This window comes from Rattus rattus, chromosome 1, assembly GCF_011064425.1.
Source record: "Rattus rattus isolate New Zealand chromosome 1, Rrattus_CSIRO_v1, whole genome shotgun sequence".
NCBI lineage: Eukaryota > Metazoa > Chordata > Mammalia > Rodentia > Muridae > Rattus > Rattus rattus.
In genome coordinates, this window is record NC_046154.1 from 90,404,701 (window position 1) to 90,425,032 (window position 20,332).

The 20,332-nt window shown below is 49.4% G+C and overlaps 1 protein-coding gene across 1 annotated transcript; it reads left to right on the plus strand.

Moving 5' to 3' along the window:
* The first annotated feature begins 8,116 nt into the window (after positions 1-8,116).
* Positions 8,117-19,673, plus strand: Ambp (alpha-1-microglobulin/bikunin precursor). Its single transcript, XM_032889677.1, has 10 exons — positions 8,117-8,623; positions 9,733-9,875; positions 11,126-11,202; positions 12,262-12,378; positions 13,208-13,309; positions 13,774-13,820; positions 17,155-17,236; positions 18,180-18,347; positions 18,677-18,850; positions 19,549-19,673. Exons 1-10 carry the CDS (start codon positions 8,510-8,512, stop codon positions 19,572-19,574), a joined length of 1,050 nt encoding a protein of 349 aa, XP_032745568.1. The 5' UTR covers positions 8,117-8,509; the 3' UTR covers positions 19,575-19,673.
* Positions 19,674-20,332: the final 659 nt, after the last annotated feature.

Below are 20,332 nucleotides of genomic sequence, written 5' to 3' on the forward strand. Positions count from 1 at the left end.
AACCGGGGCTACATAGAGGAAGTCTATCTCAAGGGGGTGGGGGAGGGGAAGACTGAGAAAGCCAGGTGTTTAGTTTAGCAGATGGGCACTTGCCTAGAGTGTATGAAGACCTGGGTTCAAATCACACCACCCTACAGATGACAGTGAAGTGCTAGCAGTGACGGACTCTCAGACGGACTCTCAGACAGACTCCCAGACAGACCCCAAGCATAGAAATCAAGGGAGTAGTGACCCTAGTGTCAGAAAACTTGCTGCTTTAGCCACCAACCATCAGTGGGCTGTTCCTCTCCAAGTATTCCTCCCCTGATCTAATGACAGACACGAGTGCCCAAATTCATATTCAATTTCAGAGCTCTTATGGGAGTTTCAACCCTTAAGGGATCATTTGTCTCCTTGTAAAGGACAGTTCCATTTCTGCCTTCTTCTTGGGTGTCCAGGATGCATCTGCCTTAGTTTTCCAGTCAAACATGGTGGGCAGAGTAGGCAAGTAGGTGTGTCCTTGCTGGGAATTGAGAACAGTGGTCACTGAAACTCCAGACAGCTGAATGCCATGGCTGGAGACTAGGGTTCTAATCCAGAGATATACTGGGCTGGAGAGATGGCTCAGTGCTTAAGAACACTGACTGCTCTTCCAGAGGTCCTGAGTTCAATTCCCAGCAACCACATGGTGGCTCACAACCATCTATAATGGGATTCGATGCCCTCTTCTGGTGTGTCTGAAGACAGCTATAGTGTGTGTGTGTGTGTGTGTGTGTGTGTGTGTGTGTGTGTGTGTGTGTGTGTGTGTGTGTGTGTGTGTGTGTGTGTGTGTAAGAGAGATAGACTACATGAGTCTTGCAGGGCTCAGGAACTCCTATTCATTGTGATCGCAAGCCCTCATTTAGAGACAGGCCCTCCACTTAGCAGATACAAGAAATACTGGCCTGAAGCTGAGCCAATGCCCTACTCTTATGGATCATCCAGCCATGTGAAGGGAAAAGGAGAAGCCAAGTGACAATCACTGTGCAGGAGAATCAACGACAACTAACACCTCTGTGTGCCAAGCATGGCTCACAGGCCTTTACTCCCCCCCAAAAAAATGTGGTTGCAGTCCTCACTTCGAAGGAATGTGTTGGGAATGGCTCCTGGGAAAAATTTTTCTTAAAAGCCACTGTGAGAGCTGTCTAGTTGCACCCCAGAGTGAGGCCTGGACCTCAGAAGGAGGGATCCCTGAGCACAGTGCACATGAGCCCCACCATGACAGGAAGAAGTTTGCCCCCAAGGAGGAAGTGTTCCCACCCTAGGACTTTCTTCAGAGTGGGTCATTGGCAAGATGGCTGAGCAGGTAATAACATCTCCCGCTCCTAAATCCCTGGGACCCATATGTGAAAGAGAGAACCAGTTTCTGAATGTTGTCCCTTGATATCCACATACATGCATGGCATGTATGTACCCACAGACGTGTACAGACATGCACACAAAATAAAGAGATAAAATGTTATTTTCCAAAAGAAATGCTTCAGACGTCTCAGTGAAGCAGGGCTTGCACAGCCCCAGCAGGAGAGCTGGAAGTGGAAGGCAGTGGGCTAACTACTGTCTAATGGACAGGGCTTTGCAGGAGGCAGATCGGAATGGTCCCCAGGCCCTGGAGTCTCCTCAGGCTTTGGTCTTCCTCAGACTCCATGTGTCCAGCTTACCAGATCTGGGAGCCTGGGTGAAGTACTAACTTCTTTGAGGCTCAATTTCTTCTGTGAAGTGAGGATAAAATTAGTTTACCCTAAAGGAAGCCAAGCGTTGGTCGGAGAGTAGGATTAAATGTGGATGCACCAACTGATGCTCCTGGCTCCAGCACGGACCTGTCATTCCTGTGCCTGCCCAGAGAGAACTGGATTAGCATGTGGTCTCCTGCTATCATGGATGGTGATGTTATCTCTGCTGGCTTCTTCCTTCATAGGATGCCCTGGACACTGATAACCCAAGGACCACAGGAGCCAGTCAGAGGAGAGCCAGAAAAAAGTTTCCATTGTCTTCCAAGAGAGTAGCTGGAGAATCTTCACTTGTCTTTCTTGAGGAAGGACCAGTGGCACTTTCTGAGGAGCCCCACTTGCCTCGTGGTTGCTGGAAGGAACGACTTCCCCCTTTCACATGTGTTAGGGTGATTCACAGGGTCTGCCTGGACTGTTGCTTCTGTAGACAGACAAACCCAGCCTGCAAAGTGCAAGATAGTGACAGTATGTCCTTCCTGGGCACCCTAGAACACTTCACAAGTTCCTTCTGGGGTCTTTCTTCCTGCTGCCAGATGCCAGGTGACAAGACCTGTCTCCAGGACAGCTGGATCTCTAGGACATTCTGAATTCCACAGTGTCTCAATTTTATGTGACTCTGTGTGTGTGTGTGTGTGTGTGTGTGTGTGTGCACATATGTATGCAAGTGTGTGTGTGTGTACATGCACTTATGTGTGTGTGTGGTGCGTGCTTATGCACACTCTCATGTGCTTGGGGAGACCAGAGGTCAACCTCAAGCAGAACTCCCAAGTGTGTACATGCATACACACACACACACACACACACACACACACACACACAGTGGGTTCTGAGGATAGAATTCAAGCCCTCATGTTTGCATGGCACTAGTTACTCCCCCAGCCCCACAGTGTCCCACTCTCTAAGCTGTTTCTTCAGATTAAGCCACTAGCTCCTTACAATCCCAACTGACAGCATCTCGGGGCCCATCCATCCACTAATCCCAGCTCTCTGCAAGGAACAAGAGCGTCCTGGGCTTTTGACATCCATCTTTGAACTCTGAATCACCCCACTTCAATTAGAACAGAAAGCTAAGTCCTAACAGAGAGTGACAGGTAGCAGGGGTCACAGGTGTTCCTGGACGACGTGGCTAAGAGGTCCTGCTGGTCTCCAGGCCCAGGGGTGGGGAGGTCAGCAGAGAGCCTTGGGGCACAGGGAGTCAGATCTCGGTTTGTAATAGAGACTTACTTGCAGGTAGCTCCAACACCTGATCTTTCAGCTTCCGTTTTCCACTCGGCAAAACCTGGCTACCAGCAAAGTAAGGAGCTGAACAGAGATTTAAGAGAAATGCATGTAGGACACTTAGATCTGGGTGCATGACAGCCTGTGTGCCCAGTTCCTGGTCTCTGGAGCAGAATGCCCCAGGGACTTCCATTTTGTTTAAGAGCCTAGCTCAACCTGCAGCTCCCTTCCAGGCATGAGGATTGGCAGGTCAAGAAGGAGGCTCGCAAGGGGGTTAAAGCTGGTTAGGAGGAAGGAAGGGAAGGGAAGGAAAGGGAAGGAAGGAAGGAAGGAAGGAAGGAAGGAAGGAAGGAGGGAGGGAGGAAGGAAGGAAGGAAGGAAGGAAGGAAGGAAGGAAGGAAGGAAGGAAGGAAGGAAGGAAGGAAGGAAGGAGGAGGCAGGCTGGCTCTTTACCCCCCACCCCGCCCGTAGGCCTTCACTGCAGGCCTCTGAGCCCCTCCTTGTCTTCGCTTTCTGTAAGTCCTCTGCTGCCCCCACGTGGACAAGAGGCACTCATGCATCCTCAGTACAGTCCCGGCCAGGTATGGAGCAGGCTCGGTTGTGGCTTCCTCAAGTCCACATGTTTGAGAATATTCTACAATGTGAGCCACGCATTGTTTCAGCCGTGTCATTTGAGTAAGCACTATCCCATTTGGATGTTTAGATGAAACTGCCTAAGCCAAGAGGGAAAGGACTTTCCTGTAGTCCCCTGCAAGTCACGGGATGCTGATACTCAGGTCTCCAGGCGGCACCCCCGACTCCTTCCGTTTTGACAAGATCTCAGATAGCCCAGTCTGATCTTGAATTTGATATGTAGTTGAGGATGGCCTTGGTTCAAACTTTACTCCTCAAGGGCTGGCATTACAGGTTTGTATACCCAGCTTCTATGGTTGCGAGGATTCGAACCTGAGGCCTCACACGCGCCAGGCAGGCACTCACGGGGATAGATCACCAGCCTGGCTTTCTGTCTGGCACAGGGTGGGGAATGAAAAGCAGAGTGTGGCACTCAGCTGGGCCGTGAGGACCTCCTCTTTCCTCATTGTCATAGTGCCACCCCCACTCCCGCTTCCCTCTGGTGGCTCTGAAAAGACAACCTGTGACATTAAGCTTGCTACACCCACTGACCTCTGTTCTGCCCTGTGTCCCTGAGGTCCTTGCTCGCCCAGTAACGATGTCTAATGTCTAATGTCTGGTCCTTCCCTCTTCCTGGAAGCCTCCTGAGCACTTCCTGTCCTCCAACTCCTTTCCTGTCTCCCTACTGATCTCCTGTACCCCAGATTCACTCTCGATCACCTTCGGGACATAAATAACCCGGTACCCCCAGGGCAGCAGCAAGCCCTGAGCCCTGGTAATCCTGCCCATCCCACTGGACCAGGTTCTCCCTGTTGTCCTCCAAGCTCCCTGCCTAGGGATGTATTCAATTTTTAATTTAAAATGTTTTATGTGTATCTATTTTGTGTGTGTGCATATGTGTGCACATGAGTGTAGGGTTCAGAGGACAGCGTTCAGAGGTCAGGCCTTTCCTTCAATCGTGTGGGTTTCTAGGATCAAACTCAAGTCATTAGTCTTGGCAGCAAGCACGTTAACCTAGTGAGCCATCTCACCTGCTCTGATATGTATGTATGTATGTATGTATGTATGTATGTATGTATGCATGTATGCATGTATGTATGCATGCATGTATATTGTATGTATGAATGTGTGTAAATATGTATATTGTATGTATGTTTGCATGTATGTAAGGATGCATGTATGTATGTATATATGTATGTATTGTATTCAACGTGTATTTCTCTCTCCATTTTCCCTTTCTAGGAGTTTTGTGACTCTGTTCACCATGTTGAGGTGACACCCCTTCTGGGACTTCATTCCCCTGTGCACTCATGTCTTCCATGTCCACTCTTGGGGTGAGTCCCCCTCTAGTGACCCCCCCATACCCTGCTTTAGACCTACCCCATTTGCCTGCCTCCTCCTCAAACCGTCTCAGGGTCCCTATCCTGTTCCTAATGACAAGCTAGAACTAACGAAACTTGAATAGTCATGAAGCCAGAGTGTGGGTGTAGGAACAGGTCTGTTTAGGCCCCACGTGGGGCAAGTTAGCTTGAATAAGGCCCCCTTTCCACTGTGTTCATCTGTCTTTGATCCCTGCTGTGCTGGGGACCCTTAAGGCTACTGGATAAGCAACTTTCTCCCCACCTTTAAATCGTCTCAGAATCCTGATGATTCCTGTAAACTTTGCCCCCCCACCCAGAAGGGCAGGGGAATCTTCAGCTTCTGAACTCTACTCTGAGAGACAAAAGAGAAGAGGGGATGGGGTCCCACCTTCCATCGCTGTAACCTCTGTTAATGTTTAAAAGTGGCTCAAAGTCCAGGTGGCCTTGGCTGAGGTCCCTCTGTTTGCTCTGGTTAATAATCTCAGGAGTGCAAACATCTGCAGCAAGAACAGAGATCAGCACCCCAAGGGAACCAGACTTCCTCTGCCACCCCCATCTTACCCCCATGGGCATGTTGTGATGTAAATCAACACACTGAGCCATCCTCCCACTTCTCCCCACCCAAGCAGGTTGTAAAATGAGTAAATGGACTTGTCCCAAACAGTCTGAGATCAGAGCTGGGGTACCCTGAGTGCCCTGGGCTTTCCAGCCTGCCAGCAAGGTCAGAAAAGTCATGTTGGGGAGAATAGAGAGGTGATCAGTGGTTAAAAGCACTGGCTGCTCTTCTAGAGGCCTCGGGTTCAATTCCCAGCAACCACATGGTAACTCACACCTATCTACAACTCCAGTTCCAAGGCTTCTGACCCTCACACAGATATGCATGTAGGCAAAACACCAATGAACATAAAATAAAAAGAAATATCTATGGATATAGATGGATGGATGGATAGATAGATAGATAGATAGATAGATAGATGTGTGTGTGTGTGTGTGTGTGTGTGTGTGTGTGTGTGTGTGTGTGTAAGGCTATGTTGGTGCAATGCATGTAGCCCAGATAGTGGGACAGACCCTGGAGTAGACATAGACATTCACAGAATATGTCTTCAAGTGGGTCTCTATTGCCCTCAAGTGAGCCAAATGGTAACTGCTCTGTTCTCTAATTTATAGATTAGGGAAGAAAAAAAGGCTGTCTCTAAGATTCCACAGAACAAAGAGTCAACATGCACAACAACAACTTCTTCTTCTTCTTCTTCTTCTTCTTCTTCTTCTTCTTCTTCTTCTTCTTCTTCTTCTTCTTCTTCTTCTTCTTCTTCTTCTTCTTCTTCTTCCTCTTCCTCTTCCTCTTCCTCTTCCTCTTTCTTCTCCTCCTTCTTCTCTTTCTCTTCCTCTCTGTCTCTTTGTCTCCCTCCCTCCCTCCCTCCTTGTACCCTCCATTAGCCAACCATGAAAGACGGTTCAGTGGGTAGACGCTTGCTGCCAACCCTGCCAATTTGAGATCCATCCCTGGAACCCACGCGGTGAAAGGAGAGCCTGACTCCCGAGAGTTGTCCTCTGACCTTCCCATGCACCTCCACTATAGCACATGTGTTGTGGCAGGTGTATTCCTGCACAGACTATTCCCACAAACAAGTATATGGGTTTTTTTAAAGTCCGAGAATCAGGAACACAAAGGAAGGCTACTATGCCAGAAAGTTAAGTCAAGACAGTTGCTGTGTTGAAATGTGTATGGAGGTTTTGTGCTTCCTGGCAGCCTGAGGAAAAAAGGAAATTCTATCCGTGGCCCAGCCATCTGTTGTGGTGCATTGAAAACCCTCTCATTTACAGAAAGACAGACGCATGTGCTCTGGATACCTGCAAAAGGGGGACTGTGTCTGCTGTGTGTCACAGAAGGGACACGGTGCACTGACTATGGAACAGATCCCCTGTTTCTTCCATGTGCAAAGCTCTTGGGTCTCAGCTCTAACAGGGATTGCTTGCTGTATGGAGGTCTGTGCTGTGAGAGGAGTGGGGAAGTGGGAAGGACGATGGCTAGAAACCCTGGTGGAGAGAGAAGGGAATGGAGAGGGATCCGAGTACCATGGGTAGGAGGAGCCTGCTTTCTGACGTGAACAGAACAGATGAGAAGGGAATGGAGAGGGATCATAGCACCATGGCTGGGAGGAGCCTGTGCTCTGACAGAACAGATGTGGGTTTAAAAAACCTGCCAATAGAGTACGTAAACCTAGAGGCTAAGGATGTAACTCAATTGGTAGAGCTCTTCCCCAATGTGCAGGAAGACCTGGGTTTAACCCCTGCCACAGCATAAACCAGGTATGGTAGTAAGTACATGCCTGTAATTCTAGCATTCGTGAGGAGGATTGGATATTCAAGGGCAGCCCTGACTACAAATCGAGTCCATGGGTAGCCTGAGCTGTACGAAACTCTGTCTCAAAGAACTTTTGGTTGTTGTTGTTGTTGTTTTAAATCAAAATTTCGCTGTTACCTTCCTGGGATCACCATTGTAAAAACAGAAAAACAAAACAAAACAAAACAAAAAAACCTAAATCATTAGGAATGACACAAAGTGTGTTGTCCTCTCCAAACTTACTTTAGCTGGTCTCATCTAAAAGTAGCATACTGCTCTGTGGTTCTGGACCAACATAGACGTACATTTTTTGGAGGTCACAAGTCACCCTTCAGTTCTTCCTACACCCTAGGGACAGTGCTATTGCCTGTTGGCATTAACCCTTTAAACCTTCACCCCAGTTCTAGGATCCAGGTACTGGTGTTAGCCCTGTTTGTTGGTGAAGAAATGATCACTGAGGGGCTCCACAACTCTTTCAAGCTCACACAGCAGGAAGACTGCAGGAAGCTGTGGCTTTGGAGGCTCCGCCCTTGACCTTCTTCGGATGCTCCCTTTCTTACAGCGGGACCCCAGTGGGGCTTGTCATTCCAGGAAAGTTAAAACATGGCTGTGAAAGGCAACTGCAGGATTCTGAGGCGAGTGTGGAGGTTCATGTGGGTTCTGATGCTCTCACTGTGGGAAACCAGTGAGGCTTGGTGAAGGGATGGCATCTCTCCCTGTTATGTTTATCTTAAAGGATGTGAGACTCCGGAGACCAGAGGAAGAGTCTTGGGAGGAAGGATGCCTTGCTCTTTAGCCAACTTACCTGGGCCTTAGTTCTGTCATGTGAGAAAGAAGCCAGAACCAGGCTACCTGGTTCACGTGGTATGGAAGGACTAGAGGGAAAGGCCAGTCGTAGCCTGACTTTCCCATCCCCTCTGCACCCTGGAAAGAGTTAAACCTATGAAGAAACCTTGCTAGGGTCTGAACCCTATTGTGCTTGGTCAATGTCCCTTCAGAATCAGTAATCATGGCTTCCTGTCCACAGAATTGGACATGGGCTGGGCTGTAGGAATCGATTAGAGCTGACCCAAGACCCTGATTGGCCTTAGCTGAACAGAGCAAACAACAAGGTCATCATTTGCCTCCAGTCCTTTCCCCAGCTTCAGTTTGTAGCTGCCCCTGGAAGGGAGTTAGTCCCTGTTCCCACACCAAGCTGTGAGACATCAAAGGCCAAAGACTGCAGAGCCATGCAGGGTCTCGGGGCCCTGTTCTTGCTGCTGACTGCCTGCCTCACTTCGAAGGCTGACAATGTGCCAACACTACCAGATATCCAGGTTCAGGAGAACTTCAATGAGGCCCGGGTAAGGTTGCCCTCTCTGGCTGAGGTGGCCACAGTGGTGGTATGCCCATGGCACTGGGCCTTGCTGGCTAAGGCCTGCCTGTCTTGGGGTGCCCATCTTCCTATCTTGTAGATGACATCTCAATCTCTAGGAGCCCTTCCTTGCCAGACTGTTAGGCTATTCTGAGATTCTCTGAAGATACAGCTCCTTCACTTGCCATTCATTCTTTGGGGCCCTCTGTAAGCTTACTAGTATCTTCCAAATCTTCCCTGTGTTCAAGGGTCCCCAGAGGAATCCACATATGGTAGGTGGCATAGGATGGGCATGAACCTGTGAGCTTTGGGGACAGGCTTGAGGGATTATGGGAGGAAGAGAAGTAGGACACTGGTTGTGGGGTTGGGGGAATTATGAAGTGTGAGCCTAGGGGCACCTTGGCCTGTGGCAGGCATGGCATTACGGGTCTATGTGTATGTGCGAATATGTTTGTATGCTGCACGTGCCCTTGCATGTGCATGCTTGTGTATGTGTGTGCATGGGTGTGTTGTAGAGCCAGCGATCCCAGCTTTGTCCTGAATTATAAAGTTGTCTGAGTAGGGGGCCCTGTCCACCTTAACGCTGTCTCCATGATCTATCTGAGGGCTTCAGAACTCTCCAGGTGATTTTCTAGACCTTAGGACAAGGAACAGGTGTGCTGGAGGGCCAGGGCTTGGAAGGTCAGCTCTATCTGACTTCTGTCAAGAGGAAGAGGTGGTCGTCTGGTCCTAGAAAGTCCTACCAGGTTTTAGTGTCTCCATGGCACATTCAAAGGCTGCCTCACAAGGTGGCAGACACTGCCATGGAAGGTATAAAGCCCAAACCTCACTTCCAGGGCTGTGGTAGCTGGTGACCTCAGAATATGCAGCCTGGACCCTACTTGCCCAGAGGGGCATCTCAGACACTTTACTTCTGTGGAGGAGGCCTTGTGTAAGGCAGGGGGACTCTGCACACCTCTGCCTTAAATACCTGGAACTTCACCATCACCTTGGGACACTGTCCCTTAAAGGACTGATCCTTGGAAGAGGGAGGGGGAATGTGAGCATGTCTTCTCAAGGGCCTGTTACATCCAGATTCCAGCTTGTGGTTCCTCCTAGATCTATGGAAAATGGTTCAACCTGGCGGTGGGCTCCACCTGCCCGTGGCTGAGGCGGATTAAGAACAAGATGAGCGTGAGCACACTGGTGCTGCAGGAGGGGGCGACAGAAGCCGAGATCAGCGTGACCAGTACTCAATGGCGGTGAGTGGGGTGCGGAGTGACCAGGGTCCCCAGTAACCCCCCCCCATCTTGTCCTGGGAACCACAGCTAGGACCTCGCTTCTGAGTCTCAGGTTCACAGCTATCTTCTCCAGCAGATGCCTCGCGTGCCTCTCGAGGACCATGTCTCCAACGGCAGGCTTCTTGTGCAACTGCCTCTTCATGGGTATTCCTCCCTCTGCTGAGGAAGGGAACAACTACTCCAATGACCTAGCTGGAGAGCCTCAGGCCAGCGGGTCTGGGGTGAAGTTCTTAGACTCTACTTATTTCTCCCTGCTGCTGTTCATTCCACCATGAAGTTCTCCCCCTTCTCCAAGCCCCTCCCATCTGTCGTCCCTCCATTGCTGCCACTGTGGTCCTAGCCTCCCTTCCTCCATTCATCCCTCTGTCCCTCCCTTCTTCCCTTCCTGTCTCCTGAAACCCATCTACTTTCCACCTTCAACCTCTGTCTTCCCCCTTTGATCCAGTCTTCGCCTAGCAACCAGAAAGACTTTTAAAAGCCACACCTACTGATGAGCACCTTCCCTAGCTCCCCACTGCCCTCAGTATTAAGAGTGAAATCTTGACTCCGACTTTAGCCCTTTCAGCTCCCCCCTCCCTGCTGCATGCATGGCCTTTGCAACCCCCTGCAACAGAGCTTTCAGTTCCCAGAGTCCTTCACGCTCTCACCCCTTCCAGGCCATTGTACATCTCCCTGTCTCCCTGGCCTAATTCTGTGAGTCTTGGCTACTTCCATACCATTTCTTCTAGAAAGTCCCCTTAGACCTCTTGAGTACACTATTTCTACACATTGCTGAGTACACTGTTTGCATCTGGCCCTGGATAGACTTCCTGACCCACATTACTACAAGCCCCACGAAGGACAGGCCTGTCAGGCTTTCCTCTGTGTCCCCAGCATATGACACGAGTGTTGTTCACAGGACAAGGAGTGATTGTATAAGAGTAATAGATTCTACAGCGCTTCCCTGACCCATAAGAAGGGCTAAGAGATCCCTATGACAGCCATAAGGGGCATTGATGTGTCATCACCATGTCCTAGATGGGGACATTAGGCAACAAATGGAAGTTCATCACTGCCACCAGGGTAATGTGCAGTAATGATGACAGTGACTTTACTGCCAGGACTCATGAACGTATCCCCTTATTCTATTCCTCATGTACAAAGAGGTATTTGCAAGGGCTAGGATGACCATGAAACAAGATATTTAGAAATTTTGGCTTTATCGTTGCCAGGAAAGGTGTCTGCGAGGAGATCTCCGGGGTGTATCAGAAGACAGACATTGACGGAAAGTTCCTTTACCACAAGTCCAGTGAGTGAGGGGACACACCACAGTCCCTTCTTTCCCCTTTCTTTCCCCCCTCCACCCTTGCAACCTTCCTTCCCATTTATCTAAGAAGTTATCCATCCTTCCTCCAAATGCATCACTGCCATATTGGCACTCCACAGTCCCCACCCTCGCCCCCAGTTAGCATATGACCAGAACAGGGAGACGTGCAGAATGTCAAAGATGACATCATCAGCTCCCCATGCCACATGCTTGGTGCTGTGCAGCAGAGGGATATGGGCCCAAATTTACTCCAAGATTTAGCAACTGTCTGTTGACTGTCCTGTGTGCCAAATCATTGTGCACGGGATGAGCGCATGGGTAGTGACCGAGGGGGAGATCCAGTGCATGAGCAACAGTAAGCAAACGAATGGGCAGATGAGTTGATGGGTTGTCTGAAAGGCAGGCAGATGGAGTGACGGAGAAAAGAAGGAAGGAGAGGCAGACAGGAGAGAAGGAAAGAGCAAGGAAGAAAGGAAAGCTGACCGTGGTGGTTCATATATTCTCAGCAATGAGGAGGAGGAAGAAGGATCAGTTCAAAGTCATCCTTGGCTACATAGCAAGCCAAAAGGCCAGCCTGTGCTAAATGAGACTCCGCTTTCAAATTAAAGGAGGAGAGAAGAACAGGAACTGGGGGTGGGATGGGAGGGGAGGTGATGGGCAAGGGAGGAGGGAGAGCGGAAGGGTGGGAGGAAGGAAGAGAGGAATGAAAAGAGGAAGGCAGGAGAAAGAGGGGGAAGGTACCAAGGAGGGAGGAGAGAGGAAGGGACGGAGAGAAGGAAGGAGAGAGGGAGGGAGACAGGAAGGAAGACAGAAAAGAGGAAAGGAGAGCAGACATAGAGTGGATGGGTGGAGTGGAGGTGGGTGGCTTGATGCTGTCTAGCAGGTGGGGAGCGAGGGATGCTGGGAGAGCAGATGGTGAGCCCTCACAAGGGTTGTGTGGCTATGGGGATGAATGCAGGCATGTGAGTGGAGGGCAGGTGATGGGCCTCCAGGGTGAAGACCAAGAACGACTCCTTTCGTCTGTCTGCATCTCCCACACAGAATGGAATGCAACCTTGGAATCTTATGTGGTCCACACCAACTATGACGAATACGCCATTTTCCTTACCAAGAAGTTCAGCCACCGCCACGGCCCCACCATCACTGCCAAGCTCTATGGTAAAGGCCCTAACAATGACTCTGTTGGCGCTAGGGTGGGGCCGGGGTGGTGCAGAGATTAGTCGTCTATGGACCTTGGGTGGGAAGGAGCAGACAGCTTGCCTTTCTTTGTGAGAGAACTCCCGGGTAGAGAGGGGCAATGGGTCCTGACCTTGAGGAGGTAGAGCTCAAGCATCCCCAGTCCCAGCATCCTGGGTGAGGTAGAATTCTCACGCCAACTCTAAGAGCTACACGTAGGGCTGAGGAGACAGCTCAGTGACTTAAGTGATTGCCACCAAGAATGAGGCCAAGTTGGGATTCCCAGAACCCACATAACACTAAGTGGGTGTGGTCACCAGCCTGTAATTCCAGCCAGCAGGGGGACTGACAGGACCTGACAGGGGATCCCACACAAACTGCCAAGGGAGACAAGTGGTATCTGGGAGCTCTGAGTTTGACTGAGAGACTCTGCCCTTGTAAGGTAGGAGCACAGTGGAAGCTGATGCCTTCCTCAACCTCTGGCTTCCACCTGCACAGGTGCCCACGTAGACAAACACATGTGCCCATGCATGCATGCATACATGTGCACACCCCTCCCTACCATGAAAATGGAAAGGGGCCAGGGAAAAGTGACTCTAGAGCCACCAAGGCCCAGACAGGCCCATGGGAATAACCCTGAATAAGGACCCAGGACCTCTGATGGGCCCTACCTCTCTCTTGGGGCCATCTTTCAATGGTATGTCACAGAGAGTTAATGGGCCAGTCCTTTCCACACTTTTCACTGGACACAGTCATCTAGCTGGACAGGGTGCCTGGGGCTCTCAGTATCTCCTCTGCTTTCTGTTTGCAGGCCGGGAACCACAGCTGAGGGACAGCCTTCTGCAGGAGTTCAGGGAGGTGGCCCTGAGTGTGGGCATCCCTGAGAACTCCATTGTTTTTATGGCTGACAGAGGTAAGTGGTATCTTGCTTGACTCTGAATTTTGGTCCTCTCCTCCTTCTTGTCCCACAGAGAACATCCCCAGTCCCTGCATCTTTCCTGTAACACTCAGAGCCAAACAAGGCCACAGTCCTCTCCCTCTCTACAGAGAACGAGAAAGCTCCCAGGTTTGCTCCAAGTCTCAGAGCATGCACTAGCTAAACCATTCTTATCCCAGGGTCAGGAGTATCCATGTTGGTATCCACAGGCACTGCTGAGGAAGCAGCAAAGCCTTGGGGTTGAGGGCACAGACAGACACCACAGTCACAGAGGTGTGACTTCTGGCTAGTCATCCTAGACCTTTACTTACCTCATCTGTCAAATGGGATAACAATATGTGCCTGCCCCCCCCCCCGCCTCAAATATGGGTCTAGGACATCTGTCTACCTTCCAGAGCCTGGGCCTCTTGCTCACTCTTCTTTTGTGTCCTCTGCCTTAGGAGAATGCGTCCCTGGGGATCGGGAGGTGGAGTCTACCTCATTTTCGGTGAGTATCTCTTCCACCCCTCTTCAGCACCCCCCCCCAGCACTCTACAGACTGGCAGCTTAAGAACTGTCCAGCCACACTGGTTTCTTGGGCACAGGAACAGAGGCAATGCCAGTGTCTCTGGGGAGAGGGATGAGGCCCACAAGCACAGAGCCACAGCAGCCTGTCACCCTGCATGAGGCAGTGAGGAGCTTGCAAATACGGTTCCCCAGAAGCCTATCCATGCAGGGGGAGCAGAAGGCTTGGCTCCACACAGGGAGAGCGGAAGGCTTGGCCAAGGTGTTGGCTTCTTGGATGACAGTGGCTGCTTCCTTGGGGCACTCAAAATCCAGACTAACATGACTACTGTAGTCCCCAATAGTGACAAAACACTGAAGCTGGTCCAGCGGGCAGCGTCTGCACTGGCATGATCTTTAAACCTCATCCTTAAGGGATGCCCCAAGAAAAGTTCAATAATCTCTCCCTGGAGAGGAAACAGGTAGATCTTCTCCTGAGATCCAATCTTCATGCCCTTGAGCAGGTGGCCCAGCTTAGTGACAGGATCCACTCCTTGTCTTCAGCTTTGTCTCCACATGTTGAGGAAAGCTCGCCAGAGATGACCACTCAGACATAAGGAATAGCCAACTGAAGGTCTTTATTCCAGCCAGCTGGAATACGCACACGTGTACAGGGATACACAAGTGCAGCCCCAAGTGTCTAGAACACAGGGTTTGTAAGAAACGGAAAACATGTCCTCACATTGCACTCTGTGACTACATGGGGGAGGTCTTCTCTTCTCAAAAGTAAGTAATTTGAAGCAAGCAGTGTTAACGGAAGCTAAGAAAAGTTAGCTAGGACACAAACCTTTGGTTCTGAGAACAGAGAAGGGTAGTTTTCCATGGGATTCCCTATTGAGGAGGCCAAAGCCTAGCCCCAGCAAGAATACAAAATGGAGGAGCTTCTGCACTGTCTAGACCCATCATACATAAGCCCTGTCTGTGCCCCAGGCCATGGACACACCTCAGTCATAACCATGGGCATGCCGAATCCTCTGTGGAAGATGCCACAGCCTCTCAAGTCTGGGTTCCTGGGCCTTCTGGGCCTTCCCATTATACTGAATCATTTACCATTTGGTATTTCCCCACAGAAGAAACTATGTCTTGTTGGTGGTGGTTTTTTTGTTTTGTTTTGACTGTTTACTTTTCTTTTTATTTAACGTTCATGGGCATTTTGCCTGTATGTATGTTCCTGTGCTGTGTGTGTGCAGTTCCTACAGAGGCCAGTAGAGGCACCAGATACCCAGAACTGGGATAGCGACAGTTGTAAGCCCCACCCCCTTTTCACTTAAGAAGTTTTTAAATAATGACAGAAAATTTAATAGCCATTTGGCATTTATTTATTTATTTATTTATTTATTTATTTATTTATTTATTTATTTGAGGCAGGGTCTCACCATGTAGCTCTGTCTATCCTAAAACTCACAATATAGAGCAGGCTGGCTTTGAACTCACAGGGATTTGCCTGCCCTGCCCCCCAAGTGCTGGGATTAAAGTCATGTGCCACCACAACCATCTAGTAACTTAATTAGTTACAGTGCATGCTTTGCTGGATTTATATACTTTTCTCCCTCAATTTTATTCTTTATTTAGAAATTTTAGTAAAAAAGAAAAGTCTAAATTCAATGGCATACCCAAGCTGGAGCTAACAGGGCCCAGCTAGACCTTTCCTTTCTCAGAGCCATGTGGCTTAGTTACCAGGTGTTTGCTCACTTGGTGCCAGTGCTAAGGCCTCCTCACCTAACACGTGTCCCCTTAGTGCCTAAATGATACTGGTGGAGAGCAGGGAGGGAGGTAATCATATTTATTTGCTTTACAGATTATCGTAATTTCCTTACAATTACATTTTATATCTGGCCTTTAAATTTCCTTTCCTTTGGTGGAAACGTTTCTATTACAAACATTTTTTTTCCTCCCAAGAAAAACACACGTGGCATATTTCTGGATCCTTGCTGTCTTAGTCATGGTTTCGTTTGCCATGTTGAAACACCATGACCCGGGAAAGGGTTTGTTTGGTGTACACTTCCACATCCCTGCTCATCACTGAAGGAAATCAGGAAGAAACTCACACAGGGCAGGACCCTGGAGGCAGAAGCTGATGCAGAGGCCATGGAGGGGTGCTGCTTGCTGGTTTGCTCCTAAAAGTCCAGCCAGCCTGCTTCCTTAATTAGAAGCCAGGATCCTGCCACCCACATGGGATGGGTCTGCCCACATCAATCCCTAAATATGAAAATGCTTCACTGGGTTTGCCTACAACCTGATTTCATGGAGACATTTTCTCGATTGAGGTTCTCACCCCTCAGATAGCTTGTGTCAGGTTGACATAAGATCCAGTGAACACACTTACCCAGCTTAGACTGTGAGTCTATCGTACGGTCAGTAGCTTGGGCAAGAGGACAATGTTGGGGTTGAGATCCTTCTCATGATGGTCATCGTTTGCTCTTGAACTTCTGTGTTTAAATCCTCCCGTTTACCCTGGGGCTCTCCAGGCTCCCTACCCTTCTTCTCTACAATGTCCATTAGGAGGCTTTTGTTTGTTTTACTTTTGATGATTTTATCTTTCCCTCATAACGGAACAACCCGACTCCTTCAACTCAGAAAAGTTTTCTTGTATTGTTTCTATCTTATTTGTCTTCTTCCTGTAACACTTAGGATGTGGATTTATTTCCTGCAGTATCTAAATGGTAGTTTACTATCAACTGTGAGGTTAACCCAAACATCTTTTCCAACTCCAATGGTTTCCATCACCAATGGTGGCCGTTACACCAATAGATGCTATTGTGACTTCACTGGTGGCTTTTTTTTTCACATTTCTTGCTCTCATATTTCTTTATCCTTGTGAGTTGGGAATAGTCCTTCAATTTAATCCAATTCCTCTGAGCAGCTGTGTTATCTAACTTGTTTCCCCTTTCTCCATCTCTCCTTTTTCAACAAGGAAGGCCTATATGTCACCAGGTTAAGATGAATCTGGAAGGGCCCTGATAATTTTCAGTTACCTCTTAAAAGAAGAAACAATCTAAGACCACCATAGTTCCACCTTTTCAAGTCTCAGACAACTACTTTGAGCAAACAGGATGCTTAACGACCAACAGTCTCCATCCCCATCCCTCTTTTAATTGGCCTTGAACTCTGCCTCAGGGGGTTCTGCAGTCAGAAACCCTCTTGAGCCCTTTCTGTGAATTCAGATTGACAATGGGGCTAGAATCTCGTTAGGCAGTCTGGTTTGTTTCCACAACTGCAGGGATTCAGGTGAGCAGCTGTAATGAGGTCTCTGCAAAGCTGTTCTCTTCTCTCCCCAGAGAGCCCGGCGGGCAGTGCTGCCCCAAGAGAATGAGGGGTCAGGGAATGAGCCACTCATAACTGGGATCCTCAAGAAAGAAGGTAAGGAGGCTTGTTTGCTCAACTGCTTCAGCCATGCTGTGGAGAACAGAGCCCATGGCTGGCTGAGCCCATGGCTAGCTCAGACTGGCTCCCTCAGCACTGCAAGGCCCATCTCTCAGCTATGACTAAGACAGATGAAGTTATGAACCTTCATGGTTGGAGTGGGAAGGGCAACAGATATAGTCCCAGGCTCAGGAGGGTTTATCTCTGCCATGAGGAGTGGATTTCTATTCTATCCTGTCTGCACTCTCACCAAGCCTTGGTTTTCTCTGCTATATAATGGGATACTTGTCTCCTGAGCTGACCTTTAGGACTCTTGTATCAGTAAAGGAGAAGGATGTAAGGACACTCTATTGGATGTCAGTTCATTTAACTTGCTCAGCAAATGCCAAGCTTGCTCCACTATAGGCCTTGGGCTGGACATTGTTTTGTTTTGTTTGCTCTGGGATTTTGTGGGGAGACTTCCAAAGGAGCCCATGTTAGGTCCAAAGGACATCATCATCAAAGGGCTGATGATTCTCAGGAGACAGAAGTGAGGTGATGAAAAACCCTTCCTGGGCCAAGGGAACTCAGGCTGTGTACAGGCATTAAGAGGGTTTTATGGATCCCAGGAGAGCAAAGGCATGAATGGTACCTTGTGAAGAGTTCAAGGTGGCTATCTGTGAGGAAACCCAGCTAGATTCTCTGGGCAGATAGATCTTCAGGTCACTGGTAAACCACCCATTCTGGATTATGGGGTGTAATGAACACCAGTTTTCGAGTTTTGGGGTTTGGGCGTTCATTCTGAGCTTTACCATCTTGAGGTGAAGGAGGTAAGGGGCACCTGCTTCTCATCCAAAGGATGTGTTGATAGACCTGTAGGTCAGCATGGGTGATGCATATCAAGTCATGCACAGGTACACAGCAAGTGCTCAGTAAGTGCTGTTCTTCCGGCTCTTCCCAGACTCCTGCCAGCTCAACTACTCAGAAGGTCCCTGCCTGGGGATGCAGCAGAAGTATTACTACAATGGCACCTCCATGGCCTGCGAGACCTTCCAATATGGCGGCTGCCTAGGCAATGGTAACAACTTCGCCTCTGAGAAGGAATGCCTGCAGACGTGCCGAACCATAGGTGAGTGCATCTTGTATTTGCACCCTCGATGTCCCCAGTTCTCATTGTCCCACAGACCTGTCTGCCCATGAGCAGGACTTAAGGTTTTCTCAAGGTGGAATCCAGAGCAAGGTTACTTAGGAATTCCACATCTAGATGCAGGTGGCCTGGGTCAGTCATGTTTTGTTTGTTTGTTGTTTTTCTGGGGACCCATCCAGTTTCCCAGTCTGTAAAAGAAGGACCATGTAATCTAGATGTTCAGGCTTCTCTGTCCCCATCTAGTGTCCTGTGCATGTCCCAACAGCAGGTGCAAGACTGACTAACACTCCATGTCCCTCTTTCCTCCATAGCGGCCTGCAATCTCCCCATAGTCCAAGGCCCCTGCCGAGCCTTCGCAGAACTCTGGGCATTTGATGCAGCGCAAGGGAAGTGCATCCAATTCATCTATGGGGGCTGCAAAGGCAACGGCAACAAGTTCTACTCTGAGAAGGAGTGCAAGGAGTACTGTGGAGTCCCTGGTGATGGTAGGAGGCCCTCGGGGGACCAGGGAGGCAGGCGAGAGGGTCCTGGTAAATGGTAGAATCCACTCTCTGGGCCTCAGCTTCCCACCTAGGAAATGGGCCAAGCCCAGGACTATGCCCTAGTTGGTCCTAGTTGGACCAGAGAAGATGCTAGCCAGGTACCAGCAGAAGGCGGGCAAGACAGCTAAGGAACTGGGTGGAGCTGCCTCCCCAGATCCTTCAGGCTGACCACATGGACCAAGGGGTCCCTCCCTTGCTTAGTGTTGAACTTAATCCTTGCCACATGCCTAGCACTAAGCTACACCCCAACCCTTCCCTATTCCCTTTAAATGCTTTTGTTCTGAGGTAGGGCTTGACTTTTTCTTATAGCCCAGGAAGGCTTTGATTTATCATCCTCCTGAGTAGCTGGGAATACAGGCCAACCTCCAAGAGCAACTAGAAGTTACAAAATGGGACAAACTTCCTACCTCCAACTCTCCTCTCCAACTCCATAGTACCAACTGTAGGGTTGGTGCTCACCTGCTGGGAAGACCAGGGTAGAGTGGCCACTTAGATTCTCTTCCCACTGAGAAATGGTACCTCCAGCAAGTCCGAGGAGGCAGAGGCCAGGCTGTTCCATGCAATGCCCACAGAGAGATTATTGAGCAAGTGATGTTTCATTCTAGCCAAAGGACCCATTCTGAGTCGCTCTGTGTCTGCAGAGTACGAGGAGCTAACACGCAGTTGAAGGTGCCGGTCTGCAAGCCAGAGGGTAGCCACGGTCCGTCACTGTGCAGTCCAGCTTAGATGATCTGGACCCAATAAAACGAGCTGTCATTTCCTAGCATTCTGTGTGTTGGCATCTCATTGTCACAATAAGGGTATTGGAGAGGAAGGGAAGCTCGGGGCATGAGTAAGCCTTCCCAGGAGAGAAGGAAGCATGGCGTGCAATGTGACAGCATCCTGCAGTACAAGATCCTGGCTGGTCACCATTTCAAACACAACATTTCCTCATTCTTCAGGAGTAGAGGGGGGTTATTTTGATTTACTTTAACAAACATAAAGAAAGAAAGAAAACCCAATGGATGGTAGTGACACACACTTTTAATCCCAGCACTCTGGAGTCAGAGGCAGGTGGATCTTTTTGAGTTCAAGGCCAGTGTGGTCTATAGGGTGAGCTCCAGAACAGCCAGGGCTACACAGAGAAACCCTGTCTCAAAACAAACAAACAAACAAACAAAAACAAACATATCCAACCAATCAACCAACAACAACAAAAAGAAGCCACGTCTTTAAAAAAAGGCAACGTTTACTAGACACTGTTCTCAATTCTAAGATCAGCTCCCTCCCCAAAACCAGAAACTCTAACACTTGTTTCTAGAAGAGGTTGTACGGGGATCACAAATATGCAAGGACAAATACATAGTGGTGTCCTGGGGTGCCCAATTGCCTGAGGTTGCCCCCAACCCTTGCCACACGAAGTCTTTTCTAGTGTTTTCCTCCAAG